Below are 24149 nucleotides of genomic sequence, written 5' to 3' on the forward strand. Positions count from 1 at the left end.
GCATCTTTAATATCTACACATGATGGCACCTTGGTGCACAGGTTACCACTGCTGCCTTATAGCTGTTTGAGTTTAGGGTTGAATTGCAGCTCGATACCATTCTCAGGGAGGACTGTTTGTTCTCTCCACCTTCTCTTTCATCTTAGACATATGATTGATTTTTTTAAGATAATTTAAATAGCATGTCTGAATACTGGCAACAGTTTATTAACAATAGAAACTACTGAACATACATTCCACTTCAGCAACCAGACTCATCACCTACACATTGCAGGTGCTTCATTATGTAAGAATATTAAGGCGTACACACACAAGGACAAACTACCAACTAGTCTACTGTGACTAACGACTTTAAATTAGCCAAGAATGAGAGAGAGGCTGGCACTCCATCCAGACTGACTTCCCTGAGCCTAATATTGACACCAAACAAAATTATGTAGATGCTCACCCATATTTTACACAAATTCTGATTATCAAAACATATTTTGTATTATATAATACTAGCCAGAGTATCTGTCAAAGACAGGTAATATAATAATTTAAAAATATTTGCTATCTCTTGCTCTGCATGTACTTCCAGCACCTTTCCTCTTGTTGTGGTGTGAAATTTTGTATATAAGTTGATAAATATTTTGTATGTCTTTATTTGTAACTAAGACAAAGCAGTGTAATATTAGTGTTATATCGTTGACACGAACAGCAATGGTTTGATGCCCCCCTGCTTAGGACTGAGTCTTTGTAATTTGACAACAGTGTTGGGGGAAGTGCCTGAAATCAGTTTGGCAAGTGATTCTCTACAGGAATCTCTCAATCAACCCCCACAGCAAAGCCATCAGCTCAACAAATGGTTTTGGGGGCAGGTGTGAAAGGTATTGTGTGGCACCAGAATTCTGTTTGGCCTAAAGTTGCCTGTTTGGTTTTAAATCAGAAGCCATTATTGGTATTAATAAAGTATCTATCTATCTATCTATCTATCTATCTATCTATCTATCTATCTATCTATCTATCTATCTATCTATCTATCTATCTATCTATCAAGTACCACTGTAGGGTTTTGACAGAGAGTCTATAAATTTGCTTGCTTTACCCCTCCCTATCTCTCTTACACCATCGCCACAAAGAAACTTGTCTCTGTCACACCATTGCCATGAGGAGCACAACTCGACAGCCATTTTGAGAGAGTTATGCGGCCTGATCTGAAGAAAGGTAGAAATTATATCTTAACTAGAGATACTGATACTGAATGTCGAAAAAACAAAAGAACTGGTGATCGACTTCAGGAAGAAACAGCTGATACACATCCCGGTCTACATTAAGAACACTGCTGTGGAAATTGGGCAGTCTACTAAGTTCCTGGGAGTTAATGTGACGAACAGCCTCACCTGGTCCCTGCACACCTCTTCCGTCATCAAGAAAGCTCACCAGCGCTTGATCTTTCTGCGGAGGCTAAAGAGGGCCCATCTCAGTAAGTCAGTCCTCACCACTTTTTACAGAGGGACCATAGAGAGCGTGCTAACCAGCAGCAGCTCTCTGTGGCAGGAGAGCTGCAGCGCTTCGGACTGGAAAGCACTGAGGAAAGTGGTGAGGGCTGCAGAGAGGATCATTGGAGCCCCGTTGTCAAATGTACAAGATTTGGCAAAACAACGCTGTCTGGCCAGAGCTGTGCGGATTTCTAGAGACCCTACTTATCCTGCCTCTGAACTCTTTTCCATCATGCCCTCAAGCAGAAGGTACCGCAGCCTGAAATGTAGAACTACCAGGTTTAAAAACAGTTTTTTTCCTATTGCTGTTCGTCTTTTAAATGAAGCATTTTAGTATTTTATTGTAGGCTGATTTTAACTATGTGTTTTTATAAATGTCTTGTGCATCGTATTTTCGTTCTGCAGCACATCTTGGATGTTCTGCTGAATGACAAATAAAATTGAATTGATTGATGATGATTGATTAAAGTCTGTGTGCTGCCTGAAACTACACATCAGCATTTATCTGGTTGTATGGTTGCCAATATTCACTTGTACTTTGCTTATTTTTATTATTTGTGAATATTATCAATAATACATTATTTAAAGTGTAACTTAACTCCTGCTTGTCTTTTACTACACCTAATTGCCTGAAGTTATAAATGTAGAAAGGAAGGTGGGGACAAGTTATATAGTACACTACCTTATAAACAAGTGGTAAGTGTATGAGATTTGAGGTAATTTCTGACAAAGGCTACACATTAATAACACAAAAGGGGAAAGTAGAGTAATACAGAACTCTACCAAGACAAAACACCTCTATATTTATGTGTGTGTGAAGGTCTCTACACCAGTACTTCCTTTCTCGAGCATGTTCTCGTAAAGCCTGCTTTACAGACTGCGTCATTATTTTCAAGGCACCTTTCTTGCCTCCTGTGTGCTTTTATACTTTCCACTTTTAAAGGTGATTGCCAGCATGCACCTGCACTTCCTCTTTTGTCACATTTGCAAAGTTCAACTGACCAATCACACCAAAGTCAAAATAACCAATCAGAGTGCTCAGAGGGACTGGACATACAGACCCTAGTGTTTTATTGTATAGCAGATTTTGTCTGAAGTACAGCAACTTAGTATTTGTTTAACATAAAATAAATAAGAAGCAAAAGGTAACATCTTATTGCTGCCCAGTTATGTAGCACTATGATCTTATATATTTGTACAGATGAATGAAGTTCTAATATTTAGCTGATGTTAGCAATCATGATTTTATGAAGCATATCAAGAGGTGCAAAGAAGTAAGGATACTCAAGAGGCAGCTAAATCTTATCTTGCTCAGTATGTCTGGGATTTAGGATAGGATCTGTAGGTACTCCTAAAGAATAAGCATTCAACATAACACGGCAATGACTGCCTCAATTAAGCAATTTGATAAGAATTACCTGATCAAGAGTAGTCTGTGAGATGGAATAATCTTCAATATTAAGCTTCTCTTTGTTGGATGCAACAAGATGGAATATGCGAGCCAGTGATGGTGATGGAATTTGGTACTGTAGCGTGTTGTAATGTTTCTCTCTCTGTAGACAGCCAGGAAAGTTAGCCTCCAAAAAAGATTCAGCTGGGTTGAGATCTGGAGGTGCTCCAGGCTTTGCTGACTTGATCTTCATGGTGACAACATAACCGTCACCAAATCTGAAACCCAAGAAGTAAATGAAAGGACATACTGTGAGATGTCAACAGGCTGACTCCCCTAGCTGACTTGAAATCCCTAAGGATCAGAGTGTTCTTTTAGTGGATTTCTGGCTCTGATATTTTCCTTTGCCACCTTCCTACTGATTAATAAAAATTTAAGAAAGCAGATTTATTTATTTGTTTCTTAATTAGGAAAAATTATATAATAAACTGCATAAGAATATATTAATTTTAAAGTAATCTAAAATTCAAATAATACATAAAACATTTATAATGTGATTTTTGCATATGTATTTTTCATATTCAGGATAATAAACTTTATTATTGAAATAACAAATTGTAAAAATATAAAACTTGAAACGTTTATACAGTGGTACCACAGATTTAATTGGATATGCCAATAAACAATTTTTTAACCTTACAGGTGCCTGCTAACTAAAGTTATTATTATTGCCATTAGTAACAGCAACAATAACAACAACAACAACAATAATAATAATAATATAGTTCAACCTTCTCAAACCTGCTTGATCCAACCAGCATCATGGAGGAACAGGCTTATTCCTGCTGGATCAGGTACAATGCAAGAACTAATCCTAGATGAGAAGTCTGTGAAGCACATAATAATAATAATAATAATAAGTCATATTATTATTGTTATTATTAGGCACTGGATCCCTGTGACCAATGAGATGGCAATCTGGGTTCAAAAAATGATGGATGATTTAATAAAAACGTAGTGAGGCAACTCGGGCCCCTTCTTCAGGCAAGGTGAGTTGCCTTGAAAGCTTGCATATTGTAATCTTTTTAGTTAGCTAATAAAAGGTGTCATTTTGCTTGACTTCTCACTGCATTCATAATGGCTAACATGGTACAACACCCTAGTAGGAAAATGTAATAAATTATCATAATATGACTTATTATAATATAAAATTATAATAAGAGAAAATGTAATATGAGATGCAGTGATAAACATAAGACCAAATATTTGTTATAAATGAAAACAAACCCTTGCATACACTGATAATATGGATGTGATATCCAGAACTGGAAAAGGCCTGAAGGACAATTTACCAGCCTCATAAGTGCAGCAGGAGGAATAAATGATGATTAAACTAAAATTATTATATCAACCCCATGCAAAACACCCAGAACTGACAATATAAAAGCAGATGACCCTACTTTTGAAGTGGAAAAAGTATTCATTTACCTCAAATCCTTAATCAATCCAACAAATGGCATATCTCATGAAATCAAGTGAAGAAATGTGCTGGTAAACCAGTGGAATTAGCAAACATTTTAAAAACTAAAATCTAAGATATGGCTGTATAAAACCCTAATTCTCCTTGTGCTGACTTATGGCTCAGAGGCCTGGACACCAATAAAATAAAATTAATCCACCCCCCATAAAACAATTGATGGACCTGTTGACAGAGTGAAGTAGTAGAGGAAGACTAAAGTTATAATGGAGGGATGGAGCGAGCAAAGATTTTAGACTAGCAGGTTTAAAACATTGGCAAAGGGAGTCTACAAATAGAAGGGAATGGAAAAATAGACTTGAGAAGGTTGGCGCTCAAACAGGGCTATAGTACCAATGATGATGATAATAATAATAAAGATTTAATTAATCTTTCCTTACATTTTTATTCCTACTAATTTTACTTACTTGTACTTGAGATGCTGGATGGTCCCAAGGCATTTAAAGGTTCCATTCACCATTATAGCAAGACGTGTGCACAGCGCTTCACACTCTTCCATACTGAGGAGAATTGAGGGGAAGTATAAATAAAAAACTGAAGCAGATGAATGAAGTTGATAAGCAGGTGGTATATGTGGACTTCCATGCTCATAGAAAGCACAATATAACAATTTTTTTTATGTTGAACTTAAATTTTGGAATCTTTATGAACATTTATGCAATAGAAGGTGCAAATGTAATGTGAACTTATTCATTTTTTAAAACTGCTAAATGCAATGAACATTTGCAGAGGGCTGGGGCCTATTCAGTCGTCTGCTTGGTTTAAACAACTGGCTGCAGGGCTTCTGCAAGAATCAAGACATCGGGTTCATTAACAACTGGGTCCTCTTTTGGGAAAGACCGCGTTTCTTCAAGCGTGATGGCCTGCATCCGAACAGCTTCGGCGCCCGGGTCCTCTCCGAAAACATATCGAAGGTAATTCGTTTATCTTGACTATCTATCTCTGCTTTTAACCCCTTCCGAAATGCCACTCCTGTGTTTGGTCATGATAATTGTTTAAAAAAATCTTCCATAAAAGTGCGCAACATAAATACTGTAATAACCAATCTTAATGCACATAGAAAATCTAGGCAATACGGCATAAACGCCAATAATTTAATTAAAGTTACTACTTTAGATGAACAATGTATTAAAACTGTAAAAACAGATCATAGATTAAATAAAAAATACACACAGAGCGGCGCTAATAAAAATAACTTAATTCCTGTTCCCTATATCAATAACGCACATAGTATTCATCTCTGCTCCTCCGAAACATTGAATATGGCACTATTAAATATTAGAGCTTTAACTAACAAGACGTTTTTTATCAACGACATTATTAGTGAAAAAAAAATAGATTTTATTGCACTAAGTGAAACGTGGCTTAGCTCAGATGGCGCAGCTGTTTTAATCGAATCTGCGCCTCCGGATTACAGTTTTACTCGTGCTGATCGCCAAGGAAAGAGAGGTGGAGGGCTAGCAAACATTTACTCTAGCAGGTTAAAATGTAAAAATATCAGTTTTGGTAAGTTCAAGTCTTTTGAGTATCTCGCCATTGTTATTCAGGGAGATTCTCACGTTCTAGTATTATCCGTGTATAGACCTCCTAAATTCAACGCGTCTTTCTTTGAGGAATTCTCTGACTTGATGTCAATCTTAATTACGAACTATGACGCACTCTTAATAGTCGGCGACTTTAATTTTCATGTAGATAATCAATGTGACCAAAAAGTAAAAGAATTTATGAACCTCCTGGACTCTTTTGATTTGAGACAGCTCGTTAATCAGCCTACACATAAAGCAGGTCATACGTTAGACTTAGTAATTACTAAAGGACTAAAAGTTGATATAAAGCAGGTCATTGATACAGGGTCTTTCAGACCATTTTCTTCTACTTTTTAATATAGAAATAATGATAGAAAACACTCATGAGAAGCATATTGTTAAAAAACGCTTCTTTGACTCATCAGCAACTTTAAAACTTACAAACATTCTAACCAATCAGTCCGTTTATAGTGCCAACTATAATAGCGAGGAGAATGTAAATAGTAAGGTGGAAAGATTTAATACTAAAGTGAGGGCTGCTGTTGACATAGTTGCACCTGAAAAGACAGTTAAAAAATCTTCTAGCATTGTTATACCTTGGAAGACCCAAAGAGTGTCTGATTTAAAGAGAACATGCCGTAGAGCTGAGCGTAAATGGAGGAAGACTAAACTAACTATTGACTATGAGATATTAAAAGTTAAAATAACAGAATACAATAACACAGTCCGTCTTGAGAGGCACTGCTATTTCTCTAAGATTATAAATAACAATGCTAGTAATCCCAGAGTCTTATTTTCGACAATTGATCATCTGTTAAACCCAGGTAACTCAAAGGAATGCCTCCTAAGTACTTCCAGTAAAACCTGTGAGGCTATCGCTGTATTTTTCAATCAAAAAATTAATGATATTAGAAATAACATAGTATATCTCCCCAACACTAAGGATCCCCCGAAACCCCAGTACTCCATAATAAATAAATTAGAGTCTTTCACTAGGATAGATTTACCTGATTTACATAAAATAATTTCTCAAATGAAACCATCCACCTGTGCCCTTGACCCAATACCAACAAATTTTTTCAAAGAAGTATCGGGTGTGCTTATTGATAATGTTCTTGACATAGTAAATTCGTCATTAGATACGGGGGTCTTCCCAGACTGTCTTAAGACTGCGGTAGTTAAACCCCTACTTAAGAAAAATAATCTCGACCCCTCTTCTCTTGAAAATTATAGACCCATCTCTAACCTGCCTTTCTTAAGTAAAATTCTAGAGAAGGCAGTCATTATGCAGTTAAATGAGCACCTCAATAAACATGCTATTCTTGATCAATTTCAGTCAGGTTTTAGAACAAATCACAGCACAGAAACTGCACTCGTTAAAGTAGTAAATGACTTGCGGGTAAATGCAGACAGAGGCCATTTATCTGTTCTCATCCTCTTAGATTTGAGTGCCGCATTTGACACTATTGATCATAATATTCTTAAGAATCGCCTTAGTCAATGGGTGGGCCTCTCTGGCAGTGTCTTAAACTGGTTTGAATCCTACCTGGCAGGGAGAAAATTCTTTGTTAGTTGTGGTAATTATAACTCAAAGACACATGATATTCTATATGGTGTTCCACAAGGCTCTATCCTGGGTCCGCTGCTCTTCTCAATCTACATGCTTCCATTAGGTCAGATTATCTCGGGACATAACGTGAGCTACCACAGCTATGCTGATGACACACAGCTGTATTTATCAATAGCACCTGATGACCCCTAATCTCTTGATTTGCTAACACAATGTCTAACCTGTATCTCAGAATGGATGAATAGTAACTTTCTCAAATTAAATAAAGAAAAAACCGAAATCTTAGTGATTGGCAATAATGGATACAATGAGGCTATTAGAAATAAACTGGATGCATTAGGATTAAAAGTCAAATCGGAGGTAAAAAGCTTAGGGGTAACCGTTGATTGTAATCTGAATTTTAAATCGCATATTAATAAAATCACTAGGACAGCATTTTTTCACCTAAGGAACATAGCAAAAGTTAGACCTCTTATATCATCGAAAGATGCAGAGAAATTAGTTCATGCGTTTGTCTTTAGTCGGCTAGATTACTGTAATGCACTCCTCTCAGGACTACCCAAAAAAGACATCAATCGTTTGCAGTTAGTGCAGAATGCAGCTGCTAGAATCCTTACCAGGAAAAGAAAATCCGAACACATTTCTCCAGTTTTGATGTCACTACACTGGTTACCTGTGTCATTCAGAATTGACTTTAAAATTCTGCTTATGGTTTATAAAGCTTTAAATAATCTCGCCCCGTCTTATATATCGGAATGTCTGACACCTTATATTCCAAATCGCAACCTCAGATCCTCAACTGAGTGTCTCCTTAGAATTCCAAGAGCAAAACTTAAAAGAAGTGGTGAGGCGGCCTTCTGCTGTTATGCACCTAAAATCTGGAATAGCCTGCCAGTAGGAATTCGCCAGGCTAATACAGTGGAGCACTTTAAAAAACTACTGAAAACACATTACTTTAACATGGCCTTCTCATAACTTCACTGTAATTTAATCCTGACACTCTGTATATCCAATTCATTATAATAACTATTCATTCAAAATTTGTACTAACCCCTACTCTCTCTTCTGTTTCCTTTTCCGGTGTCCTATTGGTGGTGGCTTGTGCCACCACCATCTACCCAAAGCACCATGATGTTCCAACAATGATGGATGGATTAAAAGCCAGAAGTCTGTATAACCATCAGCATCAAGTGACTCCGTGAGAACCCTAACTACAAAGAGGACTATTTCATTTATGTTAGGTAGAATGCCCAAAGGGGACTGGGCGGTCTCGTGGCCTGGAACCCCTACAGATTTTATTTTTTTCTCCAGCCTTCTGGAGTTTTTTTTTGTTTTTTCTGTCCACCCTGGCCATCGGACCTTACTCCTTTTTATGTTAACTAAGGTTGTCTTATTTTAATTTCTTATTTGTCTTTTATTCTTCTTTTCTTCATTATGTAAAGCACTTTGAGCTACTTTTTGTATGAAAATGTGCTATATAAATAAATGTTGTTGTTGTTGTTGTTATTCCAGGGCCATCAGTTGCCAAGCAAGAATAAATTCTGGGTGGGCTGTCAGTCAGCAACGCTACCATGCTAGCTCATATTGTGCCAACTTAGAATCATCAGTTACCATAACCAGCCCGTCTTTGCAGTGTGAGAAGAAACTGGTGTACCTGGAGGCAAAGAGAACATGCAATATCAGACAGACTGTGACTAGGCTACAGCTTCAGCCCAGGACTCAGAAGCTGCGAGGTGCAAGCGTTAATCTCTGTGCCAAGGTGATACCAAATTTAAGATTCATTGCAATATGATTGGAGAAATGCATGTGTGTGAAAATCAGTTATTGGGCACAAATCAGCTAGGTGAGTTAGTATAAAATAATTAGTCCATATGTAATCAAGATGTTGTGCTAGAGACCAAGAAAGAATGTACAATTACTACTACCATTTAAAAAAATAACAATTAGTCACAATAAAATAAAAGCACTAAGATCATAATAATTTTAAAAGACAGCTATCAACCTGGAGGCAAACTGAGGACATGCAGCATTTAGTGCCATTGGGAAGAGCAAAGAAATAATAGTGTTGTAAATAAACCAAGGAAATGGGTTAAGAATAATGCCAATATATTGACCGGATGCACAACTAATATGAGATGCGGCAAGACTGAGAGAGAAGAATAAATAGCAAAGATCAGATAACTACATGGGAGATTAAAATTTAAGTAATGTGACAAAAAGACAAGCCATCTTGAGCCACTAGCAAAGGCTCGGTCTAAGAAACAATTTCTGCTACAAATAGATGAGTGATACTCAGGGTCTAAAGACAAGAAGAATAGTATTGAGCTTTTTGGATTTCATTTGAAAAAATTAGAAATTAAGCAAACATCTGCTGAATCAGATCATTGAGACACTCCTGCCAGTAGGCCTTGACAAAGTAGGTAAATCCATGAACATCATGGTCCTAGTTTGTGACTTATATTCCATACCAAAGCATTATTAACCAACTGCTTTACCTTAGATGTAACATACACCATCTCTGGTCTTTTCTGTAATGATTTTTTGTTTGATTCATATATTTACAGTATGTATATTAAATAGGTATGCTTTTTAAAGTAATTAAAAGAAGTAGCCTTAGGCTCCCACTAATCGTAAACCGATAATGGGGCATGAAGTGAGAAAATGTAACATGTAAACTAATCACACAGTGAAATGTACACTTTATAAACATATTTGATTGTAGAAATTACTAATTTAAGGATACAAAAAAGGAAGTGCTGAAGAAGAATGCTCAGTTACCATAAAATGTTGGAAGAATGACCTTTTATGAATAAAGAAGAGAAGGGCAGATCTGGAATGGTCTTAAAGGATAGCAAGACTTATTTTCTTTACTACTCAGCCTCTATAACACAGTAAAAAGTATACTGTATGTGTAAGACAGGAAATAATTTAGCTTATTAAATTTCATATGATCTATCTAATCTGATTGCATTATATTTTTATGTTGTGCTTAAACATGTAATAGAAATGTTTTGAAATTTAGCAGACTCTTTTGGTCTCAGAGGGGAGGAAGTGAATGAAACCCACAAGTTTCATTGAAGGATAAAGCAGGGTTAAGGATGTGAACTACAGGACGACAGGGGCTTCAGGCCCACCCAGGTAATCAAAGCTATTAAAGCCCCATTACCGGGTGCCAGGCATAGAGGTCTGGAACTGAGACGTGAGTCTAATGATCTTTATGGTCACCATTGCTTCCAGACCTCTCACCTCATGCCTCGGAATGGGAGACGGATAACCTAGGTGAGATACCAGGTCCTCCTGTAGACAAATTAAATGCAAAGATGTCAGTAAATGATTGTGTTATGCTAGGGCAAACCTGGAGAGAAATGCTTCAGAGGACATGTACTTTTATTTAAGAATGCAAGACAGAGAGACTGTATGACAATGGATATCCAGTCCTATCATTCTGTAGAAAATGATGCTCTTCATTTGATAAAACTGAAATCCGGCATGTGTATCTTCATCAATTTACATGATTAGCATTGTTTCTATACAGAATATTCCCTAGCTATTTGTTTGATGTTGACTACAAAGTTCTCTGTAAAATGTAAATTTATTCCATGCATAGTAATGCGATGACCCTGTGCAAGGTAAGTCCTGCCATTCATTCCCATGCATGTTAGTTTTACAAATAACAATGCCCTTGCATTACTTGGATTTATGTAAAGTAAAATTCATCAGGAAAGTGCCAGTAAGTAGTAACAGTTGTACCTGTGAGAGGTAAGAACTACAGCTCTGCCGTCTCGAATGACACTCATAATGGAGTTCCACAGGAAGCGTCGTGAGTGTGGGTCCATGCCAGTAGTGGGCTCATCCTTAAGTTGCCATTTGTTGTAAATAATAGACAAAATGAAAATCAAGAAAAGCACTAAGATTTTAAATTATAGTACATCCTGTAAGTGTGGGTGTGTTTGTCCCTCCACAACATCCATGTTAATATTTGAGTTACTATGCACTATTATTATACTTCAGCTTATGCCTTTCATTGTCTTTAAACAGTATATTTATTAATTAACACCACCATGTCTTCACAGCAGATAAAAAAATAAGGATATTTTGCAGTGGTGCCTGTACACTGTTTGGTAAGTGTGGAGTCTATATTTCCAATAATTCAAACTATAACATGCTTAAAATAATAACAAAAACTTAAGTGGCCATTAACCTCTAAATCTCATTGAAAAAAATTTATTATGATAAAAAAAAAATTAAATCAGTTGTTAGATTGACTTAACTATGGCTTAATGACCATTATCGCATGAATTCATACTCTTGAGAAACACAGATAAAATCAGAAACAAATACAAAAATTAAATGAGGCATGGGTGGATGGATGGAAGATCAGTGAACAGACTTAATAAGCCATAACCCAATAAATTCAAATGATTGAGGAAACCAGATATTAAAAACAAGAAACAAGTGGATATGAATAATGGATGAGAAACCAGTAAATAGACTTAATAATGCATAATCTAAATAGTTCAAATTGCTGAGAAGCACACATTTAAAATTAAAAAGTGGGGATGAAAAGTAAATGCTTAGATAGGAAACTAGTGGATAGAATTAGGACTTAGTAAGCCGTAACCAGAATAGTTCAAATTCGCTAGAAATTCACAGTTTACACAGATAAAATAAGAAACAAATAATAATTAATTACAACACTACATAATAATAATGTCAAAGAGTCAAATGCACCATGTGGATACGTACTAGCAGAACAAGAGGAGGGCAGCCAATTAGCGCGATTGCAGTGGAGAGTTTGCGTTTGTTTCCTCCGCTGTATGTTCCAGCGCTGTAATCGGCATAGTTGTGGAGGCCCAGCTTTTGGATTCCCCACTCTGCCACCTAGAATTAAAATACTCATTACTTATTCTGAAAATGGTTTTATATTCATTACAGTGACAAAAAAGCTTTCTATATGTGGTACTGTTAAATTCAGAACTCAGTTTCACATTTCTAATACCACAGTTCACAGATGGCAGCTTCTTCTGCTCTGTTTCATTTGGATTGTGCTGACATGGAAATATATCCCGTACTGAACAACAAATTTTTTGAAAGGTTTTACTTCTTGAAAACGTTTTGGTGTTTCCTATAGACAGCCTCAAGCTGAACACAAATGCCATTTTAGATTGACTAGGAATACATAGGAATTTGGAGAAATAAACTTTTATTGGATTTTGTGTGTTTATTCACTTAATAATGCTGAAAGAGTGCATTCATTCAGTTCAGCAAAAAATGTTTTGATGCTGATTTCCGTTTGTACACAGCATCTGATGCTTCTGTTTATTTATTGTCCAACAATAGCTATCCAGCACTGACGAAATATACTTGCCCTCATACTGCCTTTCCATTGTTGCAATATCTTGATGGAACCTTTCAACATGCTGACTGCACTGAGATTAACAGGAGAGAAGACCAATAGTGAATGAAGAAAATTAATCTTTACTGACATGTTGGACTTTATGGTTTTGTATGCTTGAAGCATTCTGTCAACCAGCTGGACATAATTTGATGCTCTGTAGTTGCCAAGAAAATTCTCAACAGCATCTGTGAGAGCCTTCAATGTGATTTCTTCTGCAGCTTTAAATTGATAATGTGTCTGATTTGTGGACCAACAAAGCTACCTTCTTTAATCTTGGCTTTAGTTATTTGTAGAAACATGTGTCTCCAGTATCAAATTCTTGTTCATTGTTTTAATGATACTTTTTATCTGTCCACATTTTATATGAAGAGGAGGAAGAACTATCTTTGTTGACAAGTAGTTTATGTGCCACACTCTTCTGCCCTGAAACCAAGTCCTTAGGAAGTGCCAGTTCTGTTTAATGTAATGAGACTCTTCGGTATGGCTGTCCCATTCGCAGTATTTCGTATGTCTGAGCTGCAGTGCTACTACCAGTGCCTCTTTTTTTTCACCACAGCTATTGTACTGTATACATCATGTATACTGATAATATGAAATGAAAGCACAAACATAGTAATAAATGTTATTTAAAAGCACCTTTCAAGGCAATATTAAAAAGATTCTAAGTCTAGATTTATAAACTAAAAATAGGAGCTCCAAAGGCAAGGCATTCTAAAGCAGTGGGCCTGATGCACTAAAAGCCCTGAAGCCCATAGTGTGCAATGTGCATAATCCATCCATCCCGCTATATTCTAACACAGGGTCACGGGGGTCTGCTGGAGCCAATCCCAGCCAACACAGGGCACAAGGCAGGAAACAAACCCTGGGCAGGGCGCACACACACATACACCAAGCACACACCAGGGACAATTTAGAATCGCTAATGCACCTAACCTGCATGTCTTTGGACTGTGGGAGGAAACTGGAGTACCCAGAGGAAACCCACGCAGACACGGGGAGAACATGCAATCTCCACACAGGGAGGACCCAGGAAGCGAAGCCGGGCCTCCTAACTGCAAGGCATCAGTGCTACCCACTGCGCCACCGTGCCGCCCAATGTGCATAATGGAATGGTTAATGGAGAAGAGTCAGAAGAACAATGTGCACGTGATGTAGTATAGGGACAAATTAAAGAAACAAGTAAGGTTGGGCTAGACTATGAAACACCTTAAAAACTAAAGGGGAAGTTTTTTTTGAATATGGAAGGGAACAGGTATGTGCGTCTCGGGAACTGCAGGTCTGACTTTGTGGTCAGCAGCACAGGAGCGCCGCAGGGGACTGTACTTTCTCCGGTCCTGTTCAGCCTATATACATTGGACTTCCAATACAACTCGGAGTCCTGCCACATGCAAAAGTTCGCTGACGACACTGCTATCGTGGGCTGCATCAGGAGTGGGCAGGAGGAGAAGTATAGGAACCTAATCAAGGACTTTGTTAAATAGTGCGACTCAAACCACCTACACCTGAACACCAGCAAAACCAAGGAGCTGGTGGTGGATTTTAGGAGGCCCAGGCCCCTCATAGACCCCGTGATCATCAGAGGTGACTGTGTGCAAGGGTAATCAGACCTATAAATACCTTGGAGTGCAGCTGGATGATAAACTGGACTGGACTGCCAATACTGATTCTCTGTGCAAGAAAGGACAGAGCCGGCTATACTTCCTTTGAAGACTGGCGTCCTTTAACATCTGCAATAAGATGCTGCAGATGTTCTATCACACGTTTGTGGTAAGAGCCATCTTCTATGCAGTGGTGTGCTGGGGAGGCAGCATAAAGAAGAGGGACGCCTCATGCCTGGAGAAACTGGTGAGGAAGGCAGGCTCTATTGTAGGCATGGAGCTGGACAGTTTGACATCCGTGGCAGAGCGACGGGCGCTGAGCAGGCTCCTGTCAATCATGGAGAATCCACTGCATCCACTAAACAGTATCATCTCCAGACAGAGGAGCAGCTTCAGCGACAGACTGCTGTCACTGTCCTGCTCCACTGACAGAATGAGGAGATCGTTCCTCCCCCACACTCTGCGACTCTTCAGTTTCACCCAGGGGGTAAACATTAACATTTAACATTATACAAAGTTACTGTGTGTTATGCTGCTGCTGGGGTATGTGAATTTCCCCTTGGGATTAATGAAGTATCTATCTATCTATCTATCTATCTATCTATCTATCTATCTATCTATCTATCTATCTATCTATCTATCTATCTATCTATCTATCTATCTATCTAGGTAACCAGTATAATTTTAAAAATATAGGATTAATATGCTCCCAGGGTTTTAAGTCTTGCTGCTGAATTTTGTACATATTGTAATTTGTTTAGACTCCAAGTGGAGATACCAAACAACACTGCATTGCAATAGTCAAGTCATGAGGTGACAAAAGCATGAATAAGTGTCTCAGCTACAGTATCAGAGCGCAACAGACGCAGCCTTGAAATTTGCTAAAGGTGGAAAAAGGAAACCTTGGTAATATTATTAATATGGGGATTAAAGCAGAGTGTAGGATTAAGAATAACATCAAGATATTTAACCCGTGCAGACCAAAATGTAATAAAGCCAAGGAGTTTTACTGAGGAATTGTCTATTTTCTTTAAAGTGCCTGAAGATACAATAATTAAAGCATCAGTTTTATTTAAATTTAGTCAGAGAATTTTTTCAGACAATCATTGTCTGATGTCAGTCAATCAGGCAACTAATGCAGGAGGAGGTAATGTTTGTGTAAGTCCTGTGTATAAATAAATCTGTGTGTCATCAGCATAGCAATGAAACCGTAGACCGTGCCATCCAATAATGGCACAGAGAGGAAGCATATAAATGATAAAAAGCAGAAGGGCAAGAACTGATCCCTGAGGGACACCCTGGAACAAATAAGATGGGTCATACCTAAACCTACTGACAGCAACTAATTGCTGACAGTCTTTAAGGTACGATTTAAACCATGCAAGTGGTTTTCCAGCAATATTTAAATCATTCTTAAGTATAAACAAAAGGATGTCATGATGGAACGTATCAAAAGCAGCAGTGAGGTCTAAAAATATCATTAGTGTTAAAAGACCATGATCTGCTGCGATTAGGAGATCATTAGTCACCCTGGCGAGTGCTGTCTCTCTACTAAGATTGGCCCTAAAACCACATTGAAATTCCTCAAACAGGCAAGATGGTCTTTTAAATGACCTGCAACAGCATGTTCTAGGATTTTACTAAGAAAAAGAAGGTTTGAAATAGGTCGATAGTTTCTAAAATCCTCAGGGTCAAGTCCAGGTGTAACAATAGCCGTCTTTAGGCTGGCAGAGACAAAGCCAATATAAAGAGATGTGTTGATGATACTGGTGATAAAAGTAAGAAGAAAAGGCAAAGTAGGTGTAGGGTCAATAATACAGATAACTGGCCTGGCAGTCATGACAAGCATAACTGATTCCAATAAAATGGTACATAATTAGAAAAATGAAGGGTAATTTTTGTATCAGCAGGGAAAAATCAATCGAGATACACCCAAAAATGTCCAGAAAGCAAAATCTAAATTACCCAGTGCTGTTGTTGACTAATAAATGTTTAATCTTTGCTGCCATTTGCAACACATCTTCACTACCAAACCAATGAGGTATGTACCTGTAGAAGTGACATCGTTTAAATGAACTGTAACTGTTAATGAACTGAAAGAACTGTACAGGGAGAAAAACAGACAACTACAAAAGACCATAGTTGTCTCACAGGCTCATACAACATGAATACAGCAGACAAGAACTCTGGGTCATTGGTATTGACAGTGTCAACATGTCTATGGCTAGCAGCATATTTCAGTAAATATGTGGTGAAGCCAGTGTAGTCAAAAGCAATGGCAGTGTTATGTGACTGAAGATTATATTAAACAAAATGACAGTCCAAACTGACAGGATTTTAAAATAAGAGCAGCACAGGTGCATAAAATCCTTCCTTTTTGCAGGGGTCTTCAATCACAGTCCTGGAGGGCCGTAGTGGCTGCAGGTTTTTGTTCTAACCCGGCTACTTAATTAGAAAGCAATTCTTGCCAATAATTTAATTTCATGGCTTGTTAGTGCTTTAACTGTGTCATGGCAGGTCGTTCTCATATCCTAGATTTTCTTCCCCTTTCTAAGGACATCATCCAAATGATTTGAAGGCTAAAATGGAGGAGTTATTCTCAGTCCTTCACTTTTTTTCTCTTCACTTTCCTTCCAAGTATGTAATTAAACCCAATAGTGCATGATAAATACACAGCGGTGTAAATGGTAACAAGATAAATGGAGAAATGCTGGTCTCTTTTGTCATTTGCATGTTATTGCCAATTAGGAGCAATTAAAATCCGAGAATACAGCTGTTTAAGACTGAAATAAGCTATAAGGTTCAAAATCTTAAAGAGCGAGACAACTAAAGTGAAGCACAAGTGTTACTTGAGCAATAAGTGCTTCTTATTAAGTAACTGGGTTGGAACAAACCAAAGCCACTACGGCCCTCCAGGACTGTGATTGAAGACCCCTGCTTTAAAGGATCAATAAGGGGATTCTCCGTCACTGATGATGTCTGTTTGCACACAGAAACTCTAAACCATTACACCAAAACCAAACTGCTAACCAGAACACAAAGTCAAAACATTTCATGTTTTTCAAAGTATTTTCTCTCTTTGTCTCTCTTTCTCTTTCTTAAAAGGCATATCTTTACTTTTTACTTTCTTGTATAGGGAGAATATTGTAATCATCCAAAAATTCGACCTCGAGATTTTGATGAATCTCAACATTTTAGACCTCTCGAAATTCAATTAACTTTCTCATAGGGAAAGTATTATAATCATCCAAAAATCTGATTTCGAGATTTTAATGAATCTCAACCTTTTAGACCTCCCTGAGTCCGAAAATAACATTTTTGGAACAATTTCTGTCTGTGCGTGTGTGTGTTGTGTATGTAAACCCGATAACCTGAGTACGCTTTCACTTAGGTCAACCAAATTTTGCATACAAGTATTAGGTACAAAATGTAGATTCCTATCAACTTTTAAGCTATTTCCGTTAACCAGAAGTAATACTTTTTTATTCATACGATTTACTTATCTTTACTTTTACAACAATTGTTCAATATATTATTAATTTGATTTGGTTTGTTGTTGATAGTTCTTTAATGTACATAATATAAAAATATAATCATTGTCTTGCGGTTTACTCCTTGAATATCCATCCACATATCTGAATATATACTTTTTTATTCACTAATTCAACCTCATCTACAGGCATCCATTTGGAGCACTGATGTGACAAAACCAGGCTCTGGGTGCATCATTGAATTCTTTTAGGTGAAGTCTGAAAACCATGAGAACTGTTTTAGATCATTTATATTAAGTAGAATGCCCATTAGGGGCTGGATGGTCTCGTGGTCTCGGATCGCCTGCAGATTTTGTTTTTTTTTTCTTCAGCCATCTGGAGTTTTTTTTTTTTTTTGCGTTTTGTTTTTTCTGTCCTTTATTTTTTTTAACTTAGCATTACCTAATCTTATTTTTGTTTTTTATAAACGTTTCTTTCTTCATCTTGTAAAGCACATAAATAAATGTTGTTGTTGATGTCCATCACTAACATAAGCATCTTCAGCAAATAAAAGCAAGTGAACAAAGCTATAGTGGAGCAGAAAAGTTTACCATTAAAAAAAAGAATATGTTACCTTAATATGAGACTGGTGCTTTGAAGTGGTTGCTAGGTTTTCATTATTAGGATAGCATCAGTTAGATTTAAGTTTAAGGCAGACACATTGACTTGATTATGTAACAAGACAGACTTATACAAACAGGTCGATCCAAAAAAAGCTGAAAAGTAAAAGGCGCATCTTCTTATGTTGGGATACCTCTCCTCCAAAAGACAACTCCTAGATCCCCCTGCTCACCTTTGGTGTTATGCTGGCTTTAACCTGAATGTCATTTGGAAGAGCGAGAATTTCATTTTCCACTGCTGTTGTGCTGAAGTGGAGAAGTGGCCCCACTTTTGAAGCTAGACCCACGTCATTTAAATCTGGGAAAAATGAGAAGCACATGTTCGCAGGAACAGGTTGGAATAATGCAAAGACAATGGCATTTCGGTTGAACTTGGATGACAGGGTCCAGGAACTGTCTGATGTCATTGAGACAGCCGCACTCCGTGTGTATATGATTAAAGTAGCACAACTGCCATTGGAGCTTACTTGAGAGCCCCTATTTCTTTTTAATGTATCAACACTGCTGATCATAGTGATGACATTTTTATTTTGAAATTTAGGTCTTGGAAAAATGCTAAACCGAGAAGGCACTGGTCACCCCCTAATTGGACATATTCAACATGTTTAGATGACTTGAAAAACTCTCGATTTCAGAGAACAGCACTGTGAAAATTATCAAAAATGTACGTCTGCTGTCACTGCAATGTTGGTTTGTAGCAACAAGTCCATGTGGTCTGCGTCTGCCTCCTTCAGCTGTTAGCAAAGCAGCCTTGCACTGTTTGTTTTTTTTCTCCAATGGAACAGATGACCTTCATCACAAAGTCCAATACATATTTCATATATAAAATCTCTTCTCACAATACTTGCTGATAACCACCATTCTAATAAAAATACAAACCTGTGCCATACCAATCAAACTGATTGAGTCATAAAAATTACAGGAAAACAAACATGTAAGTAACGTTGTCCCTCTTCAGTTGATCGTCAAGGTCTTTCGCCATTGCTTCACATCACCTTGTTATAGGATTTCCTAGCAAACCATTGTCCTTGATAGCAGGTACAATTTCATTTTTGTTTTTAAAATCCCCAAACAGGAAGTCAGCAGCCTTAACAAAAGTTTCTTTAATGTCCTTTCCATCACCAAATGACTTTGGCTGCTGCTTCCCCTCTTCTTTTAGGCCTTGTGGTAACTGACTGCTGTGCTCTTAGTTGAGATTTGAACATTCCCACATTTTTGTGCAATTCACTTTTAGATTGAAAGTCCACTTTATAAATGTTGTGTATGGTTTTGAAATTACCCTTTTTCATGTAGACACTAACATTACAGGTTAGAATGCAAAAATATAAAAAAAAATCTCCATGTTTCCTTTCCCTGTGGCAAGTTTTGGTCTCTTTACTTCACTCATTTTCTTTACATATATATACAGTGGATAAGACAAGACAAGACATTTTCAGAGAGATAATTTCAAGTCCCGTGAGATGAATTGAAAATCTAAAAGGTCCAAGTGGGGGAGGAAATAAAAGACAAAGCGTACAAGACAAAGTAGAACATCATAAAGAAGTTCAAAAAGGTTGGCATGATACACATGCAGAATTTATCTGAAAATCACGGACAAAGAAGTTTTCTTGGATTACAATATGAATCCGCAAGATCACGCTCACAAATGTAATAAACCAACATGTGACGAATTATCAGCAATAATAGTTTCAAAAGACGGAAATATCAAAGACAGAGCTGATATTCATGTTTATCCAAAAGCACAGCACGATTCGTTGCAAGCAGCAGATCCAAAAAATGACTAGTGTGTAGGGTCTACACGGGGGTTGGCGAGCATGGAGCAGAGCCCCCTAGTATATATATAGACCAGGGGGCGGTGAAGTGCACTGATTCTCTCTCTCAATACCATTCTTGGGAAGTCCCGCCCAGTTCCGGGGCAACCAATGACATCAGGCAGTTCCAGCCCTGATGACATCACTTCCTCTACTTGCATTTAAAGGTCAGGACTCAGTCTTGTGAACATGTCTGTTATTTTTGATAGATTTTGCAGCTGGGAAATATATGGATGGCTGCCCCAAACCTTTCTAATGTCTCTTTGTCGTTCCTGTGACTATATACTGTACTGTATGTATATATATATATACATATATATATACATGGGACATTTAAAAAGTTTCCGCACTTTTATATTTTCGTTGGAAATGGTGAATGCAAAAACATTTTTTGCTGGTGGCATTAAAAAGTTGGTATGACGCTGGGAGAATTGCATCACAAAGGAAGGTGACTATGTAGAAAAGTGTTGCATTTTGTTTTTGAAATTCTTAATAGAGTTTAAAAAAGTGTGTAAACATTTTGAACATTCCATATATATGAAAATGTTGACAAGTTTATCAGCCTGTTTCTTTCAGTATGCACTGTAGTGAAAGTACAGGTCATGTGGGAGTAACAGGCAATGTTCTTGGGTCAAATATCCTTTTATTTATTAATTAATAACTGTTTTTTGCCAAGCGTTCCTTGCAATTGACCAACAAACACTCGTGGTTTTGCATGCCTGCCTTAAAGGGTCTTAAAGGTTGGACAACATCCACTGTATAAGGCAATCTTTATTAAAGTGGTGTTATAATATCACGTAAAGAGTTGCATGATCAACACTTGACCTGAAATAAATGTCATTTCTAAGAATAAACTAGCCAAGACACTAATATCACTGTAATGTTATCACCTTAATAATAATAACAAATTACAAAATAAAAAAAACAAAACTAATAACATTCAAAAAACGCGTTCCTAAGGCTACTTCCACATTACTACATTTTTATTTTAAAAAGCAGACATTAGTCTCCATTTTCGCCTTTCATCTACACTATGCCAGCATTTTTAATCCCAAAAACCAGAGCCATATACTTCTGAAAACACCAGCTCAGTGTTGCAGTTTGGTCAAATGAAAATAAAGCATTTTGAAAACGGAGACTCTAATCGTGCTCTGATTGGTTCTTGCTTATTACATGACCCTTCTCTGGTTGGATCTTGATCATTATAATATGTCATTCCCTGATTGGTAACCCTTGACGAAAGAAACCCACATTTCAACATGGTGAGTATAGAGAAATTGCTTTCCCGGTGCTTGCAAATAATTTATCAGCCACTATAATTTTGCTATACATCCCATAGCTGGTGGCATTACCATTTGTTCAAGAATTGTTCCACCAATGTGTGTATGCCTAGAGTAGACAAACATTTATGTCATGTGCGCTTTAGGTTATTTTAATGTTTACGTAGATATTTTCATAAACAATGTGAAAATGCTGAGGGCAGCAAGATGGTGCAGTGGTAGTGCTGCTGCCTCGCAGTTAGGGGACCTGGGTTCGCTTCCCGAGTCCACCCTGCGTGGAGTTTGCACATTCTCCCTGTGTCTGCGTGGGTTTCCTCCGGGCGTTCCACTTTCCTCCAACAGTCCAAAGACATGCAGGTTAGGTGGATTGGTGATTCTAAATTGTCCCTAGTGTGTGCTTGGTGTGTGGGTGTGTTTGTGTGTGTCCTGCGGTGGGTTGGCACCCTGCCCAGGATTGGTTCCTGCCTTGTGCCCTGTATTGGCTGGGATTGGCTCCAGCAGACCCCCGTGACCCTGTGTTCGGATTCAGCGGGTTGGAAAATGGATGGATGGATGTGAAAATGCTAGTGTGGACAGAGATCATTTCTGTTTAAATGAAAATTAAGTAGTCTGGGCATAGATTAAGAGTATGCTGAACTTGTTGGTTATTTTTCTGACGTAAGATAATGAAAGGCAACTTGCAGTAATTCAGGTGAGGGATTATAAACGGATAAGAAGGAAGCAAATCACCTGACAAAGACAGGTAGTGAAAGGAGGGTTTTTAGCGATGCAGAAAAATGAAGGCTACATTACAGTTAAGACAAAAAATGTTACTATTTATATTTGAGTATGATCAAGGACTTCTGTGCATTTATATAATGTCTCATATGTTGTCTCATTTGACTTAATGTACACAGTGAAAGTAAATTGGTAAAAGTTAAAAACTGTATTGCACAATGATGACACTCACTCTGCTCACTTCTTTGCGGGGGACACCGCGGAGCCGTGCATAGAGTTCAAGGTGCTCTCGGCCCGTCAGGAGCTCGTCAATGGCGTCAAACTGAGGACAATATCCCATGTTCTGATGGACATCTAGAATACTGCTGAGGATGCTGCAACACAGAATGACCAGCAATAAACAAAAGAACAAAGGCAACAAAAACAAAATGTCTCAAAACTTTAATCTATCACTATTGTACTTTTAAAATTATATAATATTACAAAGATTTGATTTTTCAGAATTTCATTTTATACTGTTATACAAAATCAAAAGCATATATTACATTATAAATATATGCCAAGTGTACAAATAAAAAAATTAAACATATCATCATATACATCAAGTTTAGGGAACCATACACTTTCAATATACCATTTTTCTTCCTTCTACCTTCGTTAAAGTGTAAGACTGTCAATACCACTTTAGCTCTTCCTTTGAAATTCAGTAAAAAGTGGAAGAGGATTGTATGGCATCACATTCTGAGCACAGAAAACCATACACCTTTTGTGCTGGACCTTCTTGTTTTATTTTCTTATAGTGCACTGCACTTCCATCTCAAGAGGACACATTCTGCTGCATACATCCTTACACACTTTATCATATTCCAGGCTTATCATACTGCATGCGCTAGCAGGACTGCCATGTTGCGACACAAGAAAAAGAGCAGAGAGAAGGTTGGAATAAGAGGCATCTCACGGGTGGGTGGTTATGCAGTGGTTTTGGATGGCTTTTTAGGTAAATTTAGAAGTTTGGTGGAGTCTAACAAATTGAACCTTGTAAACTTCAAACACACTTTCCTATATACCATTTCCCTATTTAAACATCTGCTCACACTCACTAGTCTTGCGTCATACAGTAAAAGTAAGGCTTAATTAGAGACTCCATACAGTATGAGATCTGCATGAGCTTAGAAGTAAAAGAGATCCACAAAGGAGAGAGAAGCACATTATACGCTCTGCCTTTAGTCTTGGACGGTCATGTCCTTGACTCCCCCTGCTTATACAATAATTCTTGATGTTAGGTTAAAGTGCATGAATAACAAAACAGTTTACAATATTTTGGAAAAATTATCTTTAATAATATACAAAGAAATAGATATAATATGTGCTTGTCTCTAACTAGCACATACAGTGACTTTAGAAAGTATTCAGACTCCTTCAACTTTTTACACATTTTGTTATGTTGCAGTCATATGCTAAAATCAATTTAATTATTTTTTTCCCGTCATCAAACAACACTCAATACCCCAAATGACAAAGTGAAAACAAGAGTTTTTAATTTTTTGCACATTTATTAAAAACTGAAATATCACATTGACACAAGTGTTCACACCATTTCTTCAGGACTTAGTTGTAGCCACTTTGTTAGTGACTACAGCCAGGAGTCTTCTTGGGAATGATGCAACAAGCTTTGCAAACCTGGATTTGGG

General features: G+C 37.5%; 1 protein-coding gene across 2 annotated transcripts in view; it reads right to left on the bottom strand.

The window, feature by feature from the left end:
• abca4b (ATP-binding cassette, sub-family A (ABC1), member 4b) overlaps positions 1 to 24149 on the bottom strand; it is a 325020-nt gene that overhangs the window by 4262 nt on the left and 296609 nt on the right. For both annotated transcript variants that reach the window (XM_051933275.1, XM_051933274.1), the window contains 5 exons: positions 22691 to 22832; positions 12251 to 12385; positions 11255 to 11358; positions 4816 to 4908; positions 2900 to 3149 (listed from right to left, as the gene is read on the bottom strand). In XM_051933275.1, the coding sequence (XP_051789235.1) occupies positions 2900 to 3149; positions 4816 to 4908; positions 11255 to 11358; positions 12251 to 12385; positions 22691 to 22832 (724 nt within the window). The remainder of the gene's footprint in view (positions 1 to 2899; positions 3150 to 4815; positions 4909 to 11254; positions 11359 to 12250; positions 12386 to 22690; positions 22833 to 24149) is intronic.

This window comes from Erpetoichthys calabaricus, chromosome 10 (genome assembly GCF_900747795.2).
Source record: "Erpetoichthys calabaricus chromosome 10, fErpCal1.3, whole genome shotgun sequence".
Taxonomy (NCBI): domain Eukaryota; kingdom Metazoa; phylum Chordata; class Cladistia; order Polypteriformes; family Polypteridae; genus Erpetoichthys; species Erpetoichthys calabaricus.